We start from the raw sequence: 27,530 nt of genomic DNA, 5'->3' as shown, positions 1-27,530 counted from the left end.
GGTGATTTGGAAATAAATGTCCTTCATCTTTATATGTGTATTTTTTACAATACTCTATCCACGTATTATATTTGGATTATTTTTTTGTAGACGGTGACTGCTTTGACTTTTTCAGCCTAAATCTGAAACTTTTTCAAAAAGTCCAAAAAGAAAAAAAAAGTCTCCTTATGTCCACCAATAACATTCCAGGGTTGACATTTCAATGAGCGCCCTATATGGGACTGATAACCTGTAATAACCTGATAAACCAACCACTTCCCTGTCTGCTGCTTCCAGGTCCTTCTCCAGCCTGTCCGACGACAGCGAGGAGTCCAGAGCCAGGTACCTCTACAGGCAGTGGGTCGGACTCGGTTTGACCGACGTCCATCTGTCCAATCACACGGTTCTGCTCAGCCTGCCCGGCTCCACGCCCAACACCATCACCGACAGGTCCAGCCACCAGTGTTTTCTGCCCAACGGGACCCCCTGCGACCAGCGTGGACCCAACGACCTGCCCAGGCAGCAGTTCTCCTACGCGGCCTACTCCGCTGTTGGAAGCGTTCAGGTACCGTCCGTCACGCTGTATTGACTTTTCCTGAAACAAAGGTTGCTTCACCCTCATGGCTGCTGCTCTCTAGGCCTGTACTTGCCTCCTCTTCATCACCTTTATATCGTCAGACTGTCTGTATCTCCGGCCCTCAGCCAGCGACGGGTCACCAGGAAAGGTCACAGCCAGTGGTTTAGCTTTAAATGTTAAAGCGTGGTCAAACACAGTTCGGGGTCTGAATGTAGCTCAGTGCTGGATGTGTTTTAGCCAGTCAGGCAAGAATCTTTTTATTTTTATTTACAGGTAGAAGGTCAACTCATTTGTCCAAAAAAAGAAAGAATCCCTTAACGACATCTTTGTCCTCAACTTGTTTATGAAACCGCTTTAAAACGATTTCTTTGTGCGCTCAGAAAGCGGTGATTCAAGGTCAGCACGGCTAATTTAATTTGAATTTCAGACATTTTCTAAAACAATTGTAGCACAAATCCTGTGCATGCATAATCTTCTTTTGGACTTTATCTGATTCACAGAAATTAAATCTGCTTCAATTCACAACGACTTGGCAGCGAATCCAGACTAAACATAAGAACATGTTTGTGCATTTTCTGCATCGCCGACTGGATGCATGAAGGTTCTCGTCACATACAGTTTGCATTACGGCAACTGCACAGCTTTGTACAGCGATGTTAGGAATGTACAGCTCAGCAGGTTTGCAGGTAGGTTTCTTCAGCTGAGAATTCGTATCGGTCCTAGAGATTTGTCTGGTGGTTCTTCGGACTGACATAAATAAGGAACTCTAAACTCTGTGCAGCATTAGTTACCATAGCGATTTAGGCAGGTTAAAGAGAGCTTCCTTCATGACACTTAAAACTCTGGCTTTAGGCTCAGCCTATCTTGCTAACTCTCTAATCCTGCTCAGACGTTAGGATTCATCCAATGCTTTTGACAGTAGGAAGAATAAACCCCGAGTGAGCTCCTCCAACCCAACCTGGAGGCTGCTTGACTTTTCAGAAGAGACAAACAGTGTAATCAGTCCCAATCAGGTCGGGATGTAGCCGAAAATAATAAAAAAGAGCTCGCTGTAAAAGGCAGAGGAGCCCAGGAAGCCCCGCGTGTTAGAAATCAGGCTGATTTTATTTTAATAATCAACAGCTAGACTCACGTTCTCCTCATCACAGGCTGATAAGCCCGGTTTCATGTCTCTGACGAGGGAAGGCGTTTTGGAATCCTGAATTGTTCACCAGCTGTCACATTTTAAACCAGAAAGAATAAAGTGGTTCTAATGCTACGAAGGCACAATATGGAATGAGACTGTATGTGTGCTGGAGTTAAATGGGTCATACTGAAGGAGAGCTGTTCATAGCAGGGCGCCGCGGGCCGTCTCAGCCAGACAAGAGGTAGTTCACACACATTATGCATCACACGTTAGAAAAATAAGACCGGATCCTGTAAGTAGCAGAAAACTCAATGCAGGAACCATAAATATCTTCAGCATCGTATTTTGCCTCATGCTGGATGCGCCGTTAATCTTTTCCACCATCCTTCATGAGTGTGAAGGTTAATGGAAGTCGTTATACATGTAGTTTGCCCGCTCCAGCCAGCAGACACTCCTCCACCAAGAAATACAGTCGCACTATTTTTAGTGGGCTTTGCTTCTCTGCATCCTGGGAACAAAGAAAGGGGTTGAAGGAGATGCTTGTTATTCCCTTGAGCCCCTGCCCGGCCTGAGGGCAGATGAAAAGTTGGAGTGATTCTCTGAATACCAAGTTTTTCCTCCTCTGTTCTTCCCCTCCCTCTCTCCTCGTTCTCCTTTCTGCGCTTTGCTCGATCCATCCAGCTGTCCGCTCGTCGAAGTCTACCCAAAGGAGGGTCACAGTCATCCATCACCGCATTATTTCCTCGCACCGTTCCTGCACGCTGCCTTGAATTAAGCGGCAGTTTGCCGGATCTAAACATGGCTTTCAGACAATTAAATATGGCGTTTGTGATGGATGGATGGCGGCCCAGAGCAAGTATACTGGACTAATAAGTCCTGCTGCCGGTGGCCCTGTTCTGCTGGTGCTGTGGGGAACAGTGCTTTGATACACAGACTCACAAAAACAAAAGTAAAAACAATGTGAAATTAAAAAGTGAAGTAAAACCAGAGACCAGGTTGAGATGAGCTCACAGTGTCTGTCAATGCATGTTGTAATAATGTAGTAATTACTAATTAATTACATACATGCACTATTACACTTAAGGGTCAGACACACCTGTCGTCATTTAGATGTTAACTACACACACATTAAGTTCTCGTCTTGCACGGTTTCGATGCTGCCCCATCAGACATATTAACACCTCCCCAAGTACCCAAGGCTGCCTTGTGGAGGTTCGCACTACAGTAAATGTCCATATTTTGCAGTGATGACACACACACACACACACACACACACACACACACAGACTCACAAGGTGAAAACAATATCAGCCTCACTATCGCAGCTGCAATAAGAGAAGATTGCATTATTTCCTTGATGTGGACCAGAGGAGGATAATGTGACCGCGCTCGCTGGGTGTAATGCTGCAATATGCAGACTGTAGTACAATAACAAAGTGGATATATTACACACACTCTACAGGTATAACAGCATTATAGGGGCTGCTGGCATATCTGGTCTCACTTGTCATGTAACCCAATCCTTCAGTTTATCTTCAGCCACGATCGCCGGGATGTGTGCAGTTCAACAGCAATAATAACGCATTAGCCGGGCCCCGTTCCTCTGGATAGTTTGTGGTGTCAGAAGTTAGTAGAGGAGATTTCACGTCGAGGCTCTGTTCTGGAGATTGATTTGGGTTTTCTTTTCCTACCATACGAGCAGTGAAGGGACGGTCTGCACACGCGAGCTGCTCTGAGACTCGTCTGTTCGTGGACGTGAAGATAAAACGGCGTAGCTTAAATACACACACGCTGCCTTTCACACCGATTAATAAACGTGATGTCAAGTTAAAATTAGCTACAAATTTATGACTTGTTTGCACAAATTAGTAAGGTACTACAGAACTAAACTCTCAACTTAATTCTCATTCGAAAATTAATCACAAGATAATGGAACAAAAATATACTCCGACATACACTCAGCTGACAAGTTATTAATTACCTCTAAAACTAAAGCATGTCTAATTCAAAACCTCTAATAAATCTGCCTTAACTGAGGTTATAATGTTGGATTCTCTGTTGATTTCAAAAGATGCTAATCCATATGTATGGTCATTGATCAAAACTTACAAAACTTACAAAAGCTGACCATTGAAACCTTTGTGAAGGTCGGATTTATTACTTGATGATTGGTTTGTTTTGGAGCAACAAGTCCTTCAACAGGCAAGATTTTAATATATCTACATTTCCTGGTCATTGGCGTGACGTTTTCCCCCTTTCATAAGAGTTTTCAAACACTTTCTCACCACTTAAAGGTCCCATTTTGTTCCCTTTTCCAGCACGTTGATGAAAGTCTCACGTGGCTCCTGTCTTTAGATTCTTAGTTCCTAACGCTGCAAAGAGATTTCATCTGACTGTGACTGTATATCTGCTGGTTTTAGGCCTGCTCTACGTGAGCTGCCCCTTCAGGAAGAAGACTCTCTCTGATAGATGTTAATAAGTTTGAAGACCAAGACTTTCTGTTGCTTCCAACTCGTCTTAAAATCTTCATAATTGGCATTGAGACCTGGAAGGTGCTTATTCATCTTCCATGGACACCACCTGAAAAGAGGTTTATGATTTTGTGTTGTAGAGACAAACTCATGAGACACATGAATTTATGAGAAGTTGTGGATTTCCAGATGCATTCCCTTGAGAGAGGTTCCCAGTTTAAACACAAGTAAATACTCATTTATTATGGGACGTTTATTCCTGTTAGATGGGGAATTTTGATTTGCAGTTACATGCTGAAGTCGGGGGCTGCAGGTGGATCGGTGGTTAGCATCGGTTGGCGTCCCGGTGAGGACACCTGGGATCTTTCTGCGTGGAGTCTCCATGTTCTCCCCGTGCAGCGTGGGTTCTCTCCGGGTTCTCCGGCTTCCTCCCACAGTCCAGAAACATGCTGAGGTTAATTGGTGATTGTAAATTGTCCGTAGGTGTGAATGTGAGTGTGCTTGGTTGTCTGTCTCTAAGTGTAGCCCTGTGATAGACTGGTTACCTGTCCAGGTGAACCTGCCTTCACCCTGAGTCAGCTGGGATAGACTCCGCCCCCCATGACCCTGATGAGGATTAAGCGGTGTAGAGATGATGGATGGATGGATGCTGAAGTCATTTCTTCTTGGGTTCTGCAAAAAATGCCTGTAAAATGTATATTTTCATAAAACAATATTGAACACGTTCCCCGTGACCAGAGTTGGGACCAGAGAGAGGCAGCGCTCGTCCCCTGATCAGGACAATAAAAAGCTTCCTGTTCATTTGCTGTAATCTGCAGTGATAATGAAGGTACCGGGCTTCGGGTCGGTGCTTGTAAACCTCACACTGGCTCAAAAAACTTACAATAGTCTTAATTCTGAATCTCACATACAGTACAGCGAGCATTTGCTCACGAGCAGAGAAAAGGGGAATTAGAATTCTTATGAACCTGCTTGTTTGTGTTTACACAGCAGTCCTGTTGACAGACGTTCACATTGATTCTGGGCCGACTCAGTGTGAATCGCTGAAGCTATTTTCGTCTCAGCACACTGTATCAGAACTTCTGAACCAAAGCAGACCTCTGAATTTCATTTAGCTTACTTTTATGGTTCTGTTTAGGTTAATTGGATCGTTTTAAAGAGGAAAACGGGCCACGCGGTTGTTTGGTTAATAAGCAGCACTAAAGAATGGATTGCACCAGAGACAGACCCAGTTGCCACAGGACCCTGAGGACTCGTAAAGAACAGAACAGCGGAAGTACACAAGCGGCATCCCAGGCGACACGGACGTCCGTGAAGTACAGAAAATCCTCCCGGTGCAGAGGATGCTATTCATCAAGCGGAGCCAGATTCCAGCCTCCCCGTAGAACCTCAGGACCGTTCTGGTCACAGCTGGAAGCACATGTGAAAACATGCTTGACAGGCACATGAATAAGTTTGTGGAGAAGGTAAATGCTATATGGACCTACATAGGAACAGATGGCGACTTCAAAAAACTGCATTTCAGTGATGGAGAAGCAGGCCGTGTTCCTGGACGCTGCCCAGCTCCTTATGAACACCTCGAGTCAGTCAGCCTGGGACTCCATGTGCTCTGAGTCATGTGAGAATATAAATGCAACATTACTGATGTTAGTTATGCGTTTTAAATATAACGTACAGTATGTTCAGTCAGTATATACCTCCAAGTGTTCTGATTAATCCAGAACAGCGCAGCCGGCGCACCGATTAAATGTGGAGCCGATGCATTGACTTCTGAGCCAAGAGCTGCACCTTGAGAAACTTTAATAGAAAACCTTCAGGAAATTTTCTTTCAAAAGGTACGCCATTATGTTCTTTCTCTGACAGAATGAGCAGAAAAGTGCCTTTACAGTTAATGAGCGTCTTGAGTAGTGAAGACGAGGCGATGGAGTCGTGCCATCGTATGTTTCTGAGCCTCATACGAAGAGCCGGCGTGTCCTTTAGCTGATCACACAAAATCATTCCCATTTATTATTCCCTCCAGGAGAAATTAGCATTAATCTCACCTTTATAGAAACTCATGATGAGGAAAAAAATGGACTAAATAATTGAAAAAAAAGAAATAATACTGCCAGCACTTATCGAACATGTAGATCTGCTGCTGCCCACCTGTTGTTAGAGCAGCTTTCTGGTTGTTCTGTGAGTCCAAGTATTTGACCCAAATCTGTGAATAATATTCACAGTTTCTACTTGACATGAATTATTAATGCAAAAGGACAAATTCAATTCACTTCAAATCGAGCTGGATGCAAATGACAAAGCCGAAGGTGAGCTGAGGTAAAGGCGCCGGCTTCATTATGTGACTCACATCAGAGTGTCAGAAAGCTCACTGATGCTTTGGAAATGCTCACTTTTAAGCCTTCCAAGGATAGACTGTGGGGAAAAGCCTCTGACTAATTCAACACAACCATGAAAAAGTGGCTGTCCTCAGCTCGCCCCCTGTCTCCTTTTGTTTTTTCACCTTTTTAACTTCACTCGCTCTCCGTCTTTTAGTTCCTATAAACGTCCGCCGCAGATGGGATGAACCGACTTTAGAGTTTTCATTCCTGAAGACGGTTGTTTAGTAACTACAGGTCTGTAAACACGTCCCCCCAGTGGGCTTTGCTGTCGGTTATTCTTGCTAAAAAGTTTGTCATCAGGTCAGTGCATTCTCAGGCGGCGCGTTGCCACGGGCCGCTGAACTCTGAACGCGAGGCGAGCAGCTAGAAGCCTACACACTGACACGGGTCTGGCATCGCTCCAACTCCAGGAGAAACGAGTTGTCTCGAGTTGCTTGTGTCCTTTGACGAAGTTCCTGATAAGAACTGGAGGTGAAGGCTGCGAGGGTTACAAACCAGCGCTGGACCTGCTGCTTCATTAGCTGCTGGGAGGAAAACAAGCTGAACTACTTTTCAGTGAAAGTTTCAAACTCTTCCATGATGAGCCGGACGGATCCACTTTGTGTCCGGATTCTTCTCGGTTGGATTCCTCTTGCAGCGAGGTGTTGTACGTATTAAATGAATCTGCAGGACTTGACCTTTCCAGACACGGTGGTTGCTTGTCTGGGCCACGTGGTGTCAGTGAAAAAAAAAAAAAGACATCAAATTTAATCATGGTTACAACCTGCATGCGGCTCTGTGTTAATCTGGACACCCATTACTCTTGTTTTAATTACTAGATATGTTAATATCTGTGCTCTGCCACCCAGTAAGCTGCTGTGTATGAACCCTTCAGTTAATAAAGTATGACCCCTTTTTATGAGGCACTAAGCGCATAGTTTCCCTAACTCCAGCATCCCACCATCATTATTCTGATATTGCCAGATTCCAGATGCTCTCCCAGAAACAATCATGAAATAAAATACAACACAGGATAATATAAGTATTAATCATATCAGATGAATCTGGATCGTCTGGACTGTTCTGAAACAGACGATACAACACGTGTGACTCGACCTGCTGAAGACAAGAGCTGAAACTAAAGGTGGTGAAATTACCCCGAACATGACCTCGGACTCGTTGGTTTAACCTCCTGAATCTGAGCAGAACTCTTGATCAAGGTTGTTGCGATCACAGCATCACTGGGAGGAAGAAGAAAAAAGAAAGAAGAAGCTTGAATGTAGCTCAGAAATGCAAACAGGAAAGTGGCTCTTGCTTGAACCGCTTCCTAAATGGAGACATAAGGAGTAATGTCTGGCAGCTTCTTCTGAAGTCAAAGAAATAGAATGAAAAGGCAGAAAAACATCAGGTGAGGGAGGTAAAAAAAAACACAGACTGGAGGAGCGGAGGGCAAAAAAGAAGAAGAAGGAGGGCAATATGAAGAGTAAGAGAGTCACAGCAGGCTCACGCCCCGATGCAGGTAAAGAAAAGAGCAGGTGCTGACACAGCAAAGTGAGTAGATTAAGCAGGCTGGTGCAGCCAGACAGCAGACGGCTATGTTCCTATTAACCTCACCTTCGGTAAGATGGAGAGAGATACATCCAACCGCAGGTGAGCTGCCCCGGAGCAACCGCTGACATCTCCACGGAGACGAGCTGAGATTTACAGCTACATGCATCTGAGAGTCCTGGAACTTCACTGAGGACGAGTCGAGCTGTGATGCATGAAGCTCCGCCTGGCTGGATGTTACCTGAAGTGTTGTATTAGAAATGGTTAATGGAAGTCGCAAAATTCAAGAAACATCGCTGATTTTTTTGTGCTTGTTCGATGTTTTTGACTGTCATAGAAGGATTCGTGCTTCATAAGGGATAGAAACACATTTCTAATGATTTAGGAAACATTTAAGTCACACGGCTGATGAGCTGTTTTTGCTTCTTTCATTGTCTTCGTCAGTGGACGGCGACACGTCCGATACGAGCTGACAGGACACAATAATTACAACTTCCTGCAACGGAGAACAACTTCCTCTCCGTTTTCTTCTCCTAACTGGCCAAAGCTGGATTTGCTTCTTACTCTTCAATGTTTTTTGAGTTGGAGAACAAGTGGTTGTGTTTCCAGCTGCTGCTTCTTCTTCTCCGTTTATCACAGCCATGTGTACGAAGGCTATACTGCCTATCTATCTATCTATCTATCTATCTATCTATCTATCTATCTATCTATCTATCTATCTATCTATCTATCTATCTATCTATCTATCTATCTATCTATCTAATTTAATTTAGCTGACTGTAACTTAATTAGCTTAGGATGCGAGAGCTGGTTCCAGTAACAGCCACTAAGGTGTTCAGAGAAGATGTCAGCTGATTCTGTAAGCAGTAAATCATGGGCTCTGTCTCCATCTGATGCTGGAGGGATCACAGAGGGCGATTAGAGGTGTGTTCTCCGCTGACCCAGATTTGCACTATTTACCAGCGAGGACGTGATCATATGTGGAGGGTTGCTATGGATCCCACCGTATACTTAACTGTACCTGAGGTTCGGGAGCACCACCCTATCCCATGTCCCAGTGGGCCTACGTTGCCTCCCACCTTGAATACTCAGTCCCTGACTCTCCATGCCCACGCTCCCGACGTTTCTCAGGTTTACCGCCGGCTTCCATATGCATTAAAAACTCCCACGCACATTCCAGCAGCCCCTTACGTGCAAACCGCCCACGCTGCCAATTAGAAATAGCCCGTCGAAAATAAGGTATTATATACATTCCACTAGTTTGTGTTTGCTGCAAACAAAAGCGCTCCATCTGGTTTAGCATATGTGTGTACGTGTCTGAGAACTCGCAGGTGCATTTATATGCATATGTAGACCGGCGCATTCACAATCACAGAGTAAACATTTGCAGGTTGTGCCCCCTCTGTGTAAATTATAACCGCCTTGTTAGAACAATCCACACTCCAAAAATATGCTAATGAGAGACTAATTACATCCCAGCAGAATTAACTACGATAAACTAATGAATCTGGAAAGCCCCGCTATGTTGTTGGGCTTTTCTAAAGGCTTTTCGCTTGTGATATACATATTTCGGTAACGTTTCATCCAAAGTTTATTACGAATAAGATGCAGAGACAAAGACAATGAAGTAACCAAGAACAGATCTTAGTGCTTTTACTGTTTGGTTTAAAATAAAGACGGACTGCACTCGATTTAAATGAAGACACTTGAGCTGCCTTGTCTCTCATCCACTGAGTTGAAAAAGCTCCACTAATGAGATCTATAATTAAGTTATTTAACATTATTTAGAAGCCAGTAATATGTCGTCACACTTATCTTCATATAAATCACGACTTCTGTTAATACGAACTCAGCCTCTGAGGAGGATAATGGAATTCTTGCAGTTTCAAAAAAAAAAAAACTGTTTTTCCTCATTAATATGCAAATGTGGAGCACATGTGCTCCAGAATCTAATGAAATCATCTCGTCTATAAGCGCAGCCTCAAGTGTGATCGGGGATACTCTGCAGCCTGAATGTGCAGGATCGTGTCGGCGTACAGTAGGAACGGACAGATGGTACCGTCCTGGAAGTATACTGATGACTTTTTGCTGTGTTAAATGATCCCGCCGCTTTAACAGGAGTAAAATATGCTCCCAAGTGTAATTAAAGATATCGTTGACTCCTGATAGGTGGTGTTAGGGCTGCACACAGTTTCAGTTCAGTGTATATTAATGTAATGGGTTTTAAACATATGATGGATCCTGACCACATGGCTTTCTATTCTCATGCAAGGATGAGATATTCAAACGTGTGTTTATTACATATTTTTAAATCACATAGAAGATAAAACAATTATCATAAAAGCCATGCATGAAGTTATTCTAATAATAATAATAATAATAAAAACAGTCTCTGACCTTAAAACAAGCAGCTCATTCATGACTCAGGCGCCGTTTTCACATTCACACTAAATAAAGTAATAATAAAGAATATAATATTAATGTGTCAGATAAACTGCTTCATGTATTTTCTGAATTGCAGCCTTTGCAATTTATTAATTGCACTGTTTCAGATTTTGACTTGAAATCGATGAACTGTTCAGCCCTCGTGGAGGAAATGTTTTCTCTCCTTTGTGCTGCAAGCAGTCAGTCAGAAAAATAAATAAGTCAAAAATAACAGCATAAGACTGTAAAACATCTACTTTCCAATTCTGATTTCATTAACAAAAGACACCTCACCACAAAAGAAGAAAAACGAACCACTTAAAGGACACGTAGAGAACACTTCACCTTTACTGATTCCTTTAGTGTTTACGTATATATTATAATACCTAAATAACAAGCAGAAACATGCATCAGCAATCAGCGACAGTTTTACTTCTGACAAAGGCTAATTTGGGGCTTCGCTGTGTGTCCACATCACATCTGCGGTTCTGCACGTATAGCTACTTACAGACATTTTAACTACACTCATCTATTTAATGCTTCACATCCCTCTGCAAAGCTCAGAGATTTATTCCCCCTGAGCACAGACCCACATAGGCAGCGGCTCTCACAGGGACGACGGTGCAGCTCAGGTACAGCGTGATGCATCACAGGGGCACAAATGTGCTGCAAAGAATCTGACGGTGTGTTTGTTTAATGTTTTTTTTTATAGTTTCGGCTCACACAGACCCGTTTGTCTTCTCAAAGTAAAAACATGTGATTATTAATCAGTCAATCAGACTTTATTTTGTGCTTTACGGAACAAAAGGAATAAAAAAGGCATTAAAAGCGATTCAGCAAATACTGTGTTATGAATAAAGGACTGAATAAAACAGGGACTGAGGAGCCGTGTTAGCAGAAGTAATTAAATGCACTGAGGAATGAGAATTATTGTTGATTAACTTATAATGATTGTGACGTTTTGTTCTCATGCCTCCTTCCCAGACGTGTTGCGTTCTCGGGTTGACCGTCTCTACGTCCCATTCTTGTGCTGCAGTGTCTCAGGAACACACTCGAAGATTTTCTTTTTTCTTTTCCAAGTTTGGCTCAAACATTCACTTGGATGAACTGATTAGATTTTGATGGCCGAGGCCCACCGTGTATCGGAAAAATCAAAGGTCAGCGTCACCGTGACATCATGACGTTCGGGGAGAACACTTTTCTGGCCCTTGTAGAACCATTCGACCCGGCAGCACAGAAGATCTGTGCAGTCACCACAGTTTCAAAGTGGGAACCCCAGATTAGCGCCACCAGTTCAGTCTCTGCCCAAATGTGAAATATGGTCACAGTCTCTCCTTCTGTTCCCGAGTTACGGCCTTCAGTCCACAGACTGAAGACAAAAGACGGATGCAGCGGCTGTTATCTGCCGTTCTGTCAAGTCTGACGTCTGGATGTCACCGTTTTGGTCTTTTGAAACCAGAAGGAACGACTGGGCAGTAAATCTCACCGGAGGATTCAGTAGCGACCCGTCTATCACCAGTTAGCCTTAAAACACACTTTTTCATCTGTTGTCCTCAAAACTGGGCCACAGTCCATAAAATAAACATTGTGCAGTATTCAGGAAGTTTTTAAACTAGAGATCGAACCGATAGCTTTATTTTTTAAATATTTATTGAGGTAACAGTAAATAGAATCTAAGGAGTCGCCCCCTGCTGGCTGTTGGATGCAATGCAGGTTTGATGCACTCACACACATCGGCTTCACTTTCAGACCGTGAAGCTGCTTCCATCTTAAATAGAGTGTGTGTACTGAATGCCGTCAGTCAGTACCAGAGCATGTTTCACATCTGGTTAAATACTGAATTGTTGACACTCATCTTGGCGGTTCGTCTTGTTAATGGCATCGATCTTTGCTGCCGGGTCGTAGATGCCTGTGAAGCACCTGTGTTCGGATTTGGAGCATCTTTGCAGCAATGTTTATATATGAGGTGTGTCAGAAAAGTTCCAGGACTGGTGTCACAGAAGATCTATTTCAAACTACAAACCAGGAGTTTCCCCTTCAGACGATCAACCAGCTCGTCTACAGAGATCCTGCAGCGTTTGCTTCGTCCAGAAGAGGCAGAGTTGTGTCAGGACCAGTGGAGGCTGCTTCACCTTGACAACCTGCTCACAGCGCCCTGAGCATCCCACAGCTCCTGGCTGAGAAGAACATCTCCTCCCTACTCACCCCACCTGGCTCCATGGGGTTGGTTCCTCTTCCCCAAGCTCAAGGGGGTCATCAAGGGGACCCGTTTAGAAGACGTGGACGACATCAAGATGGCTGTGAGGACGGAGCTGAGAGGATCCTGAAGAATCCTTCCAGGAGTGCATGGCGGCGTGAAGAGAAGGCTGGAGGAGGGTGGTAGACTCCAGGAGGGTTACTGGGAAGGAGAACACTGGTAGTTTGTAGTCTGGACTTGTTCTTTTGTGACACCAGTCCTGGAACTTCTCTGACACACCTCGTGTGTAAAGCGTTGCCTTCAGGTGAACAATTAATCAAAATATCACTGAAATCTCAGCACAGAGTCATTCAGCATCCAAACCGCAGGAGCTGCAGCTTTTTGATGAAGGTAACAACATGCTAAGTGTTGTGGTTCTCAGGGAGAAGCCCTGTAGCCTACAATCCATCACATCACATCCTCTACTTGGAGGGAAACGTGTTTGGTTCAGATCACACCATAAATCACATTAACATCAGTTCCATTGGAAAAGAAATGCAAAATAAAATAAAAAAAAAAATCCTACTAAAACCACGACTTACATCCAAATATCTGTCAAAAATAATTTGATTATTACTGAGTTTATTGTTTCTTTTAATGCACATTCACAGCCTGCACTACATCCAACCACAAGGCAGTGTTTCTGCTTTAATTTTGTCAGTGACCTCTTTATGCAGCCGTATGTTTTTAATCAGTAAAACATCTCAATTAACTCACCTGTAGGACCCTGTGAAGGCTTCCCAACTCGAGGCTTCTTTAAAGCTGCCTCTCCTTGTTGTCAGACGTAATGACAGTGTCACTGTGGAGGCACTTCATTTACTTAACGTGATAAGAGTTAATTACAGGGTCTGAGCAGCCTTCAGTAAGTCGACTGCAGAAACAATCCATGACCTCCTCCTCCGTCTCCTCCCCGCATGGCTGCTCTTCTTCTCTCCGCCGCTTCCTCTCCCTCCGAATTATGCCTTTAGAAACCGACGCTGGCAGAGAGTCGAGCTTGTCTTTTTATTTCCTGCTTCTTTTGTCCTTCACTCGGTGTTGTTTTAATGTAGAGCAGAGGTTTACGGAGGACAGGAATGGAGAAAGAAAATAAAACATTTCACCACACAAATAAGAAACTTTGGCAAAATTGACAAAGAAAATTACACAAACAGGTTGGTACCATAATAAAAGCTTTAATTAAAAACAAATTAATTAACCAGAACAACAACAACAGCTGGGAGTGAAATAAGATCAAATTAAAAACCTATTTCACTAAACGTATAAAAAATGAGTCAAGCTTCAGTTTGTTCTGCGTCTTTAGTTTTTTTTCAGGTTACAGGTGTGCAGTGAGTCAGGTTGGATTTTCTAGGCTCAGTAAAAAAAAGAAGCTGTGTCTGCAGTGTAATCCGATTATTTGAGCGTGTTCAGGAACATGGCAGTGGGTTTAATATTTAGAATGACTCCAGCTCTGACTTTGAGTGAGTTAATGTGACGTCCTGCTGCGTTCTGACTCTCTGCAGGAGTCGTGGTTTTACTGTTAATCAAGAGCAAAAAGTGACTCAAAAAGCGGTGATATTTTAATGCATGTCGTTTAAAGTTTAAGTGACTCGTGTAAAACACTTCCAGAGGCTGCATTCATCAAGATCAGTAATTAACTACTCTCATAGTTTCTTTGGTATATTTTAACTTGACAACTCTGTGGAAAACATCATGTGTTCTAAGTTTGATTAACTTTGTGCTCAAGTGTTAGAAACACACAATATGAATGCATTCCTCAGATAGACGAGGTCGGCTATGAACTGTAATGAATAAAATAAAGAACATGCCCCGTATTGGATTGCAGCTGTCAAGTTAACAAGTTGTGCTTTTATTTATTTATTTTAGCTCCTGTCATATTTTGATTCACTGTGAGCTTGATTTTCATTGTAATATAATAAATGTAATATTTATATTATATTAGTTCTGCACAACTCTGGCTAGAAGTTCATCAAAAGTGTGTAAAGTGTGAAAAAAAAAAAAAAAAAAAGTTGAATGTCGTAATTTGTTTTACACACACACACACACACACACACACACACACAAGAAATCAGCTGAACAGCATTTTTCACAGTGTCCTCGTAGGTTATCAACACTGGGTGAAAAAACATAAATAAAAAGGTGACTTAACTTTAACCACCTTCACAAACGAGTCATTTTTCACACGACCTCCAGCAAATGAAACGAACGTATCCTCCAGCAGCCTGCTGACAACTCCGTCCTCTTCATACTTGGTTTTTACAATTATTTTATTTAAAAATAAAATAAATAAAAAAAACGCTCATAAAGTCTGTCCTATTGCTCATCTCTCTGGTTTGTGTCCATGTTTGTCTCCTCTGTTCTGTTTAAACAGTTCAGCTGAATAGTCCAGGAGTTTCTGTCACGTGAGGAGACAGTCATGACGTTTCAGTCGTGCCTTGAAGTTCACTGCAAATAATCTGGGATTGGCCAAGATTTAAAATCTTGTTTTTACACACGATAGATAATCTGGCTTGTTTTAAAAGTTATTTACTCATTTTCAGTCCTGGATTTTAAAGGAAAATCTTAAATTGAGCATCAAAAATCTTATTTCTTATCCAGTAACATGTACTTGCTGCATGGACGGATAGTTTCACTGGTTTTAAGTCATTTTCTTCTCAGATTCAGTGTTTATATCTTATACTTGGGCTGCCCTTTTTTTGCAGTGTGCAGAATGTTTTCTTTTTACCAGAATGACTGAAGGAACAAGAATGTTTTGATGAAGCATTTAGAATAAAGCATCTTAATGTCAGCTTTGGTTAATGTTTTCAACTAAATCTCATGAGTGATCAGTTCAAGGATTGCAGGTTTTTTACAGTTTCTGATAAATGGTTGACTTTCAGTGATCTTTTTAAAAATATATAACATTTCTTTCCAACGTTCCCGCCGGGTTTCAGGGTTCAGAGGGTTAATTAGGCTGTGACATCGTTCAGAACAATTAAGCAGGTGGCAACCAGCCAGAGGGAACGTGTTCACATTCATAAAATAGAAACCATCCAGTCCGACTCGGGGCCGTTCAGTCACATGAACAGAATCAGCTGCACAAATATTGAACACATTTGGATGCATTTCAGTAGAAATCATTGGTTTTAGTAGAATTATCAAATTTGCAGCCACATTGCATCAGACGTGTTTTTCTCTGCAGCTGCACAAACTCAGACAAGAAGAGACAAGTGGTTTCCAAAGAGTTCTCCTCAGATGGATGATTCAGACCGCCGTCATGTTGAGATTGGGCTCCTTTCCTAATTTAAGAAAATGTATTAAAAGCACTGAATGTTAAAAGCTGAGCTGAAGACGCGTCATTCTGGACATTTGTGGCCGTTTAGGAATGATTTCTTTCTCTTTGATGCTCCACACTCATGAATGCAGTCCATTGAAACTTTAACTGTTCCTTCATTTCCTGTTATTTAGCGCAGGGATGCATCTCTACTCAGATCTGGACTCAGATTCAGTCTGTGAGCGGCGTTTGTGTAGGAAGCTGCACGTTTCATAGTCAGAGTTCTCCCATAACGGATAACCTGCTTTAAAACACATGATGAGATGTAATGTCCTGCCTGAGCCTGGAAAAGATCAGAGACTCTGTTCAGAACCAAGGGGGGGGATTTGAAGAAGCATGGGGACCGTTTGTAAGAGACCTTTCTGATCCCCACTGATTCTACTTCCATCCATCCTTAATTTATTTACTGCAGCTGGAGACTAAGGAAGGGGAAATAAAGATAAGGAAAGAGAAGAGAACTTGACATCCGGTCCTACAGCCGTGTACATCTCGTTACCAGCATCGGTCTCTGATTGTGTTGGTTTTTGCCGGAAATGTTTTGCAGATTGAGCCATGATTTATCTTGTGGGTTTGTTGTTGGTTTTTCTTTTTCACTTTTGGAGTTTTGCACGGTGGGTCGGTGGTTAGCACCGTCGCCTCGCAGCTAGAAGGTCGCTGGTTGGCGTCCCGGTGAGGACACCCGGGATCTTCCTGCGTGGAGTCTCCATGTTCTCCCCGTGCAGCGTGGGTTCTCTCCGGGTTCTCCGGCTTCCTCCCACAGTCCAGAAACATGCTGAGGTTAATTGGTGATTGTAAATTGTCCGTAGGTGTGAATGTGAGTGTGCTTGGTTGTCTGTCTCTAAGTGTAGCCCTGTGATAGACTGGTTACCTGTCCAGGTGAACCTGCCTTCACCCTGAGTCAGCTGGGATAGACTCCAGCCCCCCATGACCCTGGTGAGGATGAAGGTGTAGAGATGGTGGATGGATGGACTGTACAAATATTCTGCACAGAATTTGTGCTCACTACTATTTTTGTGTAACACACACAGGAAATCTTCACATCGTTAATTCTCTGGTTTGAAAATTAAATAAAAAGATCATTGGTTAAAGAAAAACCACATGAACGCGACCGTGGTAACTGAACCGTGCTTATTTATTGGTTATTGGACACCATCCATCCAGGTATATGAGTCTCATTATCGTCTTTAGAAACCCAGATCTGGTGTGACTGGCGGGAAAGACGAAAACCATCATCAGCTCCATCCAGACAGAGGACACTTACATCGTTAATTTCATTACCTCGCCTGAGATTAAAGTTTTTTTTAAACAGGCAGCGCGGAAAGAGAGATGGATCTAGTTCAAGCAGCAGCAGCAGCAGCGTGTAGAGATTCTCCCGTCTTACAGTTTGCTGTGTCTTGTCCTGTTCCACGGCCTGCAGTTTAAATGGAAGACTTTTATGATGCAAATGCAGGCAGCAGCGATAAATCTCCCTCGCTCTCTTCTCCTGGGCTCCCCTAATGCACGGAGATGTGATCTCTCTCCTCCTCGCGTTCCCACAGTCGGGCTCGCTCTACCACTCGCTCCCCACTGCAGCAGCAGCAGCAGCAGCATCGCGTTACACTCGCCCCCGGGCCACATGAAAAATGAATCAGGCCCAGGTGATGCAGCGAGGGGGTGAGGAGGAGGGAGGGAGGGAGAAAGGAAGAGGGAGAGAGAGGGGGGTGAAAGAGAGAGCGTCAGTAAGAGAGAGAGAGAGAGAGAGAGAGAGAGAGAGAGACCCCAAAAAGTGAGGCTTTGACTTTGCTCAACAACTTCTAGGTCACTTTAATTTGGGAGACGCCAACACTCACTCCGTCACACACACATGAACACACACAGAAACACACACTTTGATAAAGTGGATTTGGGGTGCTTTAAAGTCATTAAATTCTATAGTAGTGCTGTTCTACTGCTTATAAAAACTACATAAAGACTTACTGCGTGCACGCTGATAATTCATGAACTCTTCTTTTTTTAAAGTTTAGTATCTGTTCTAATTGCAGTGAGCTGTAGCGCCTGTCACACCATCGTTACTAAAAATAAGGATTAGAATTGTTCGTTAATTTGCCGTTATGTAGGTATGTTTTAACATCTATACATGCTAACACAATGATGTGACAATGTGTAATTAAGCCTGTTAGGCTCCATAATTGTACATACTGAAGTGATAATGTAATAAAGACAGATTCAGTAATATCCTTCCTCGTTTCTTCAGCTATTTTCATCCTTCTGCTTCTTAAGTAAATAAGCCACTAAGTCCCTGTGATACCAGTTGTTCCTGGTTGTGCAACAAAGACTCATCAATTGCAGAAACTACAGCAGTGCAGCGTCTCCAACATGGGCTAACATTACTAGTTATTAGTCCGTCAAAATAATAGATTTGCTTTTAATTTGAATGATTTAAAAGTTGACTTTAGAAGTCAGAAGGTCAGCACAGGTCACCTCCAGGAAATCCAGGAGTCTGAAGGGCTCGAGGCAGAGAGGGACTGAGGGGAACCTTGTCTGAGGATGGAGAGGCGTCGAGGAAGGCAGTAGGGACGATATGTCAGCGACCACGTCGGTATCGGCCGATATTAGTGGTTTTTTTATATATATATATCGGTATCGGTCTGATGAACAAATTTAGCCAATGACTGTCTCACATCAGTGCCTTCGTCTCTACCTTTAATATCGCTGCTGTTTCACAGATGTTTTTACTTACATGGTTCCATTTTAAAATAGGTTTTACTTTTGTTATGTAATAAAGAAGACGATGTGGTTTAATCTGGTTCTTTTGAATAGTTTCCATGTTGTCATGGTGCTACTTATACTCATTTTTCAGAGTGAACAAAAATTGAATATCGGCGATATCAGGAATCTTAATATCAGATATCTGCATCGGCCAGAAATCTTAATATCGTGCATCACTAGAAGGCAGGCGTTTGGCAAGTTTCCATTTCTGAAAGTGGGTCACTGGATGTTAGCACTTCAGTGAATGAAATAATGACTTTTGTTTTCATCAGGCACCAAGCACACGTCTGCCATACCGTGTCCCTGCACCGTGGCATTATTATTATTATTATTATTATTATTATTGTTGTTGTTGTTGTTGTTGTTATTATTGGTGCACTGAGGGCATCAGACACTCAATACTTCTGTTCATACACTGAGGACCTTCCTGAGGATTGGTGCATATCCCAGCATGCTGATCTTTCCGTTCCTGTAGCTCTCTCTGATACGTCCTTCATGTTTTCCACCGTCCCCTTCTTTGTTGCACCGAGCACACCGACAACCTGAGGGATCACGTCGGTGTTTATCGGCCACAGTCTCTGTTGTTCCAGATGTTTGTGCTTCTTTTCTGTTTTTTTAGTGCGATGTTTCTGTCTGATGGAATCGTCGTATTAGTCAGTTTGCAGGTAGAATTCACTGAGTCTTTAAAAATGATGTCTGGTCTGTTCGCTGATCAAACTTACAATCACATTCATAATACAAAGATGAAACTGGAGATGTGTGCTGACTACATGTAAAGCAAACCTGCTCTGCAATCCAACCTTCACGACACAAACACACAAAGCACTGAGGTTCCACACTAGGAGTAAAGTCACAGTGTGGACAGGCCAGTGAGCAGTGCTTACGACTGGTCACCTGACATCTAGCTGGTGTTTCAAACATCCTGCAGAACTCTTTGATGAACTGAGTAGCTCCTGATCCCTGCGCTGCTGCTTCTCCTCTCCAGGGGGAGGTGGTGGACGTCCAGTACGCCAGCGTGGACGACCTGAGGAGAGCCAAAGACAGCCTGAACCTCACCAACCAGATCGCCGCCGTCAAGCTCGGCCAGGCGCCTCTACTGTACAAGGTGAGATCCAATCAAAGCTCTGCAGAAGTGCTACTCGGCTGATAAGGGGATCACACACGAGTTAATGCAGAGTGCTCAGATCGGCCCGATACTGTAATCCTGCAGCAGGAGAAATATGCACCCAGCCTGAGCAATGAAGTCTGTTGGTCTTTAAAAATAAGTGCAAGGTATGAAATGATTTTCAGCTAATGAGGGGATTTAAAACCGAGTTCCCTAAACGATCTCAGGCACAACTTACTAGCATCCAAGTATAGCTCGCTGGCCTTTGGAGAAGCCCAGCGCCGGGATTCTTACACTCCTAATGTATATGATTCGTCATGCGCTGCTAATTTGACATCAAATCGGCGTACCTGACGATCTGCGCCTCCTCCTCACTGCGTCTGAATCCACTCATAGGAAACAGCGTTAGCTGATTGATTAGGCCTGTTTCTGGCTGGATGTGAGCCACGGTCTGCTCAAAGGAGTTTCCCCATCAATTAGGAGACGACAGGGAAAATATGAATTCCAATCCAGTTAATTAAAACATAAACATCTACTTACATGTTAATTACTCGTAAATTTATCTTCACTTCCCATTAAATCAAAAGTAATTTAATTACACAAATCTGAACACACGAGGACTTCTACGGCGTTCGGTTATGGAAATGTGCACTAATGGGAATTTATTGTGTCCGTGCGTCCTAACCGTGACTAAATAAACGTCAGACTGCACGTTACGTTCTATAATCGTTATATACAGGTACAGACGACCCACATTTATACCATGCTGGGGTGAAACCAGTGCAGAACCTCCCTCCACTACAAACTCTTTACTTCTGTTTCTTCCTGTTTAAACAAACAGATCTTCACCACGTCAGATGTGTTATTTTAATGATATTTAAATGACACGTGGCAATAAGACTTCATATAACAAACACCTCGAGCCACAGCAAGTGACACAAAATTAAGTTTCTAGGAGTTAACAAATGATGGAAAGTTCTGGAAAACTACTGAGTGTACAGTCAAATGTATTCATACCCTCCCGTTAAAGAAGGACAAGTAAGTTGAAACTGACAAAAATAAAAATTAAATTAAAATCATGACGTTGCTTTTGAATTGTGGTTCAACAGACTCACTGAGAGCAAGAAAAGCTCATCCAGGACTTTACCTGCATTGTCCTGAAGCTTTATTCTACAAAAAAAAACATCTGAAGAAGTCTCTGAAACTCACACAAATTTAACAGCATATTTTAGGTGAAAAGAAAACTGATTGGTAGATTTTATAAGTTCCTTTTTTTTATTTTGAAATGTACACGCCGGCTTTTTATTGAGCTTTCTGCTCCTGTTAGCAGCTGGAGAAGGTTTGCTCAACCTCATTAAGATGAATGTGTCCACAGCCATCCGCAGCACATTCAGGACTTCTTCATCAGCGTTGGCTTAAAAGTTAAGCATCAGAATAATTTCACACGGCCTCCGTCAGAGGATGCGTCTCGCTCGGCTCACAGCTCCGGCGGAAGCTAATAAAAGGAGCTGGGATGGAGAAGGCGCCGCAGCCAAACTGACAGCTGCATCCAGCACGGTGTCGGATTGACTTAGCTAATTCATGCTTGACTCCCAACACACGAGCGAAGCAGCTTCCATGTACTTCACAGCGAGGAACAATAATTCCCTTAATCCTGACGTTTTAATTAACGCTGAAGTTAACACCTGTGACACACACGAGTGACACCAACCCGTCCTGTAGAGCTCGTGGGGTCATCGGCGAGTTTAATCTGAGGCGCCGGTCGTCTCCGTCTGCTGGAGAGCTCTCTGTAAACGCTTTGCCTTCTCCCCATCTGTCCTCGTCGCTGTGCAAGCCGGCCACAGGCAGGTGTAAGAAACCCGAACCTGTGTACGATAAACGAATCCTAAAGGATGAAACGGCAACAGATGATCATTACTGTTGATAACTTTCTCTTTTACTCTGATGCATGTGTGATGTTTAAACTGCAGCTCTGAAAGATCAATCTGTTCTCTGGGTTAAAGCCACGAGGAAGTGGAAATATTAAAGCCTCAGGAAGCTTTACAGTGTTTAAAAAAACAGCCTCAAGCTTTGGCTAAAATGAGCACAAAAGTGTCACCACCAATGATTATCTTTTATTTATCACACTGAACCCATTTATAATCTCATACTGAAGGAGTTTTGTGTTGTTTTATGCTGTCAAAGTAGTTTTTCTTGTGACTATCTGCTCAGGGACAGAAGCAGATTAGCTGCTAGCAAACTCTGGTGCACTTAAATTTAATAAAAATACGATAAAGAAAATTAAAAAAGGATCAGGACGCGTAAATCAAAACGTGTTTTAATACAGTCCTCTAATGTATTCATACCCTCTGATTAAAGAAGGAAAAAAACAGCTGTGACTGAAATAAGTTGAAATTGACAAAAGTAATAATGAATAAAAATTTAATGAAAATCATGGCGTTGCTTTTGAATTGTGGTTCAACAGAAATATTAAAAACAAAAAAAAAAAAACAAAGAAAAACATGCAAACAACTGTAATTTGTCTGGGACAGTTTTTTTATTTTATTTTATTACTATTTTTTTAAAATTATTCTTTTCAACCACAATTCAAAAGCAATGTCCTATGTCACTAAATTATAATTTAGCAAATTTTTATTTATTATTACTTTTTCCAGTTTCTAGTTATTTGAGTGACTGTTGTGGATTCTGTCTTTTCTTTAATGGGAGGGGATGAATCCATCTGAGGACGACTGTATGTAATAAAAAATAAAATCGTCTCACGCCGTTTCTCTTTGCTTTGTCCACTGTACACTGACTCCACCTTTGAATGTGAAGCTAGTGATAAATGACGGGCTAATGAGGCATAACGGGAGCAAATGGAGGTTACTAGAATAAAAGGAGAGGAAATATTTAAAGAGGGGGGTCACTGGACTGCATTTTTTAAAAAAATATCCGTTAAAGGAGCCTGAAGCAGGCGTCGCTCGGGACGCTTCCAGCAACAGGCTGCTGACCCATTTTTTTTAAATATATACATTTTTTCCCTTCTTCACCCACAGTTTGTGACACATTTGATCATGTGCGCTTCATAACGTCTCCGTGTGTCAGCAGCTATAAGAAACGGTTGCCCTTTACATGGAAGTGGGGAAGAATGATTGATGAGACCCGTGCTCTCGCTAATGAGTGTGTGACGGTGACTGCAGGCCTAATTTTACACACACACACACACACACACACACACACACATAGACACACATATGGTTCCCGTCCTGGTTGGACTCATTTGGGTCTGTTCCACATATTCAGGAGTGTGGTTCTGTTTTGTTATAATGTCATATCCCAGTGCAGTTATTCATAAAAACATTATTTGACTCTCCTGATGAAGGGTTTTCCATATATGTGTCATTTACTGCGTTCGTTTATGATGTAGTGCCATCTGAATGCCAGGTGTGTGTGTGTGTGTGTGTGTGTCACAGTGTTCTTATGAAAACAAAAAGTTGTGTGTGTGTGCATGCATAAAACACGGCTCGCCTTGTGTGTGTTGCAGTGTTTTATTGAAAGTGGGTGATTTTTGTGAGTTTTTTTCTCGTGTGTGTCCTCGTGTGTGTCTGCGCGCATGTCCCTGTTTTCTCCAGTGAAGGACGGAGTTGTGATGAGAGCAGCATGACCGTGGCTGGTGTCACATATTCAATAAAATAGTCATCTACGCTCATAAAAAACAAGGACACTACATCTCCCATGGACAACAATGAAATACGGCTCTGCACTGTGGCAGCTGCAGCGCGCTTCCTCCCACCCACAAACTAGTCTCCCAGTGGTGCCGGCTAAATAAACACCATCACAGCTTAACCTCTGATCATCATGAAAACAGTCGTGTGAACAGAAAGACAACAGGAAGCCACTTCAGCTTTAATATGTGTACCTGCTGCCATGTGGCTGTTACTGGATGATATCAGACAATAAATGTTCAACGTGAAGCCAGATGCTGCGTCTGGTAAAATCTAAGACAACATCACAGCACTGGTGCACTTTGTTTGATTAGCAGCTGATCTCTGGGAGCAACACTGCAGAAACTTCACAGAAATAACTTCTAGAAGAAGAGATTCAAGGCCTCCTGGATACACTGATAGTATATTTTAAAATCTTCATTTGCAAGACACAGAGTTGAGATTGCTTTTCAAGCAGCAGAAGTAATATATATTTTTACAGGTTAGCCAGTGTGCAGGAGTCTGTTGACGTCCTATTAAATAACAAAAGCAGCATACAGGAGTAACGTATCGGGTTTTCACTCATGTTTGAGTATGTCATAGGTCATTTTCCTTACTCGTTGTGTCTTTGTGTGTTTGTGGTTGTGTGTCCAGCTGTCCCTACTGTCTGAGTTGGGCTTCGGAGGTGTTCTTCTCTACATCGACCCCTGTGACGCTCCGCCCGGCCACCACACCTGGCGTCAGGCCTTCAGAGTCACTCTGAACCCCGGAGGAAACCCCGCCAATGGTGAGTCGCCAAACTGTTGTACATGTACAGTCCACTTCCAGCCACCTGTTACAACATAATGCTCCCTGAACACACTCAAATGAAGACAGATAGCGCTCTTACCGTTCTAAAACCAGCAGAATTTACTCTTTACGCTGTTCAAAGAAATAAGAACAATTTAAAAACATACTCCTTAAACTTTTCATAGTGAGTTATGGTTCAGATTGAGGACTTTTCTTGATAGACGTGTGCCAAAATTAAAACAGATAGCCCTCACCAAAGAGGCATAGAGATGTGTGGGACATATAAATATAAATCAGTGTCCTCTACCTTCAAGCCAAACACATTCACTCAGTGTTTCAGTGCATCAGGAAAGTCTCTCTGCATCTCACAGTGTGCTGGAGTTTTAAATCTGGCCTCTGTGGCATCATGCTGGTCCACCGGTAGTGATGTGTTTCACATCAACCAGCAATAGTTGCTTTGTCAGAGCTGAAGAGGAAACCCTGACGGAGAGAGGAACAGCTGTGGCTGCATATCAGGTGCTGACTACTAGAAGCAACAACTCCACAAGTGTCCACCGTGTTTGTAATTACTCTCACCGCCAGATGGGTGGACATGAAAAGTTAAGTAAGTGAAATACTCTATCTGATGTTTGGCGACACTTATCCTTAATGACTTTTAATCAACTTCTATGAGATAAGTAGTGCAGTGTGGAGTTAAGCGCACTCATATTTCTCAGGTGTTGTTTTCACTCTGGTCTGATACTGAAGCCTGGATGCAGCTGATGGGAAGCTTCTCAAAACTGCCCCAAAGGAGAATTTCTACATATTAGTTACGAGTATAGTAGTAGATATTTTAAACAACTTTCATTTTGCTTTACGTTTACAAAGAACTCCTCATGAGCTTCTCTGTTGCCTTTTATCCACCTTGTATCTGGACGTCTGCCCTATCAGTATAAACCACTGCGTTTACTCGGTCAGCTGATGAGACGGTTCCTATCATGCGTGGGCTGGAAAAAAAGTTACGAGACCGTGCCAATAAAAATTACAAACCGCACCTGATTTAAATTTGGCCGCCGTCCTCGCCTGAGTGTTCTCCCTGTGCAGCGATACGGCGCTTTTAGTGCTTCTGCGAGGCTTGTCATGCTCCCTGCAAGTCCCGTTATGTAAACATGTCAAGCACCATCTGCGACGAGCGCCGAATCCCGAAAACGGTGTCACAACGGTGACCCTTCAACTTGACTTTCATTTCGGGGGAAAGGAAGTAGTCGCAGGGAGCCAAGTCTGGTGGAGAGTGATGAATGCTTTGCTGCTCAGGAGAACTCTTCCTTGACATTCCAACACTGGGGGATTAATTGATGATGCACGATCATGTAAATGCTAAAGAAAACAAGAGGGGTTCTGACCTGAGGGCTGTACTACGAAGCAAGTTTGACATAGCCAGGCTTTCTTTGTGTAAGCCGAAGCCCCAGCCAGAGACTACTGGTGTCATGAAGGTGGTTCAACTTTCTTTGTCAACTCAGGCTTTCTGCTTCAGACTCTGTGCACGTCTCCGCCGACAGTGTGCGATATTATTACTACACAGTAACGCACAGCTCAGCATGTTAGCAGATAAACACATTCCCTCAGCTGAGAATCTGTATCACTCATAAATAACAGTCAGGAAACAATCTGGGTAAAGGGAGACGCTCTTTCCATTTGAATCTGAAACTCTGAACATAACCTGCTCCTGACCAGGTTAGCTCCACAGCATCAGTTACCATGGAGACCTAACCAGGTAAAAAGAGAGCCACCTTTGTGTTACTGAAAACTCTGGCTTTAAGCTCAGCATACCTGATAACCCACTAATCTGGCTTCATAGTACAGCCCTCTGAAGCCCTCTTGTCTGGTTCTGGAAACCACAGCTCTTCCAAAACTGTTGTATCTTCTCCTGATGGTAGCTTCAGAACCACCTCTTATCTCCAGTGATGATGCTCGTGGCTGCTGACAAACACTGAAGTTTTCTTTTCTGCTCAAGTTTTGGGTCCATTAAGAACTGCACGCCTACCAGAGGTCACAAAACAGAACATCCTGATTGATGACAGTTACAGCTCACACGTTTTACAAGCCTGTGAATGTGAATCAGCACCATGAATGGTCTCAGAACTATTTAATCAGTTAGTGTATAACAGCACAGAGGTGAACCAGGTTTCTATAATTAACAATATATGTTGCATGTAAGTATTCACCATGCACTACTATCACCACTCTGAATTTGCAGTTTAACCACATTTAATAGAACGGCCCCTTTAAATCAAGAACTGCTGAAACCAAAGTCTATTTGTAACCTGCTCATAAACCTATTTTATTATAAATTCCCACCTGATGTAATGTGGGGCATATGCACAACTCTGTATTAAAGGGATTAAAAGAAGAAGAAAACATTACAAAGGAAATTAAATTAAAACAATAATTTTTTTTCAGCTCAGTTCAATGACGGTTCTATTTGGAATCCAGTCAAACCTAAAACTTACTCACATCTCTTACCTTGGCCTCGGGCAGAGGACGTTATTTCTCTCCGTGTCTCCGTGACTCTGTTCTACTGTATTTAAATCACCCTCCCAAGACGGACGACCTCTCTGACCCCCAGTCTTGTCCCCACTTCCTGTTTTCCTGCCCGGTCTGGTCAACAGGGATGTGTCATTACCGCTGAAGTATCTTTAGTCCTTGTAAGAGTCCCAGTACCACAGTGGCAGGACCCAGTAGAGCCCCGCCAGATGTCCGGACTGCTGCGTGAGCATGTGTAGGAGCGCGAAGCCCATCGTGTGTGTTGGGCTGTGTTTAAGTGGAGGGGAGAGAGACAGATGCTGGCTGTCTGGTCTCTCACCAATTGCAATGCTCTCAGGTCCCCGGCGCTAATACGGCTCAGAAGAACAGAAGATGTGAAAGGACACCTCATTACTCATATCAACTGTACTTTATTCAACTGCCGGAGAGCGCCTAGATTAAGTGTCTGTTTTTGTATTCCTGAAACCTATTAATGAGAAGAAATGTCTTAGCAGCCTGATATAACCACCACTGAAGTGCACCGGTATCTCAGATTTGTTATTCTACTCTATTAAGGGCTTTTTTTTTTTTTTTCTTCTTTCGTTTTCAGAAAATTTTTAAAAATACGCTTTCATGCCCCTCTGAGGGAATTACGCGTTAATGCAGCACAAGGTGCAG

General features: G+C 43.0%; 1 protein-coding gene across 1 annotated transcript in view; it reads left to right on the top strand.

Moving 5' to 3' along the window:
• The window catches only part of naaladl2 (N-acetylated alpha-linked acidic dipeptidase like 2), a gene marked incomplete at its 3' end in the record, with an annotated part of 308,732 nt that overhangs the window by 66,272 nt on the left and 214,930 nt on the right, over positions 1–27,530 (top strand). Inside the window, exons 4-6 of the mRNA XM_008276546.1 lie at positions 277–544; positions 19,759–19,878; positions 24,216–24,348. Coding sequence (XP_008274768.1) covers positions 277–544; positions 19,759–19,878; positions 24,216–24,348 — 521 coding nt within the window. The remainder of the gene's footprint in view (positions 1–276; positions 545–19,758; positions 19,879–24,215; positions 24,349–27,530) is intronic.

Source organism: Stegastes partitus, unplaced genomic scaffold, assembly GCF_000690725.1.
Source record: "Stegastes partitus isolate 25-593 unplaced genomic scaffold, Stegastes_partitus-1.0.2 Scaffold76, whole genome shotgun sequence".
Lineage (NCBI taxonomy): Eukaryota > Metazoa > Chordata > Actinopteri > Pomacentridae > Stegastes > Stegastes partitus.
The sequence above is the reverse complement of the archived record's forward strand: the minus strand, read 5'-3'. Positions and strand labels throughout refer to the sequence as shown.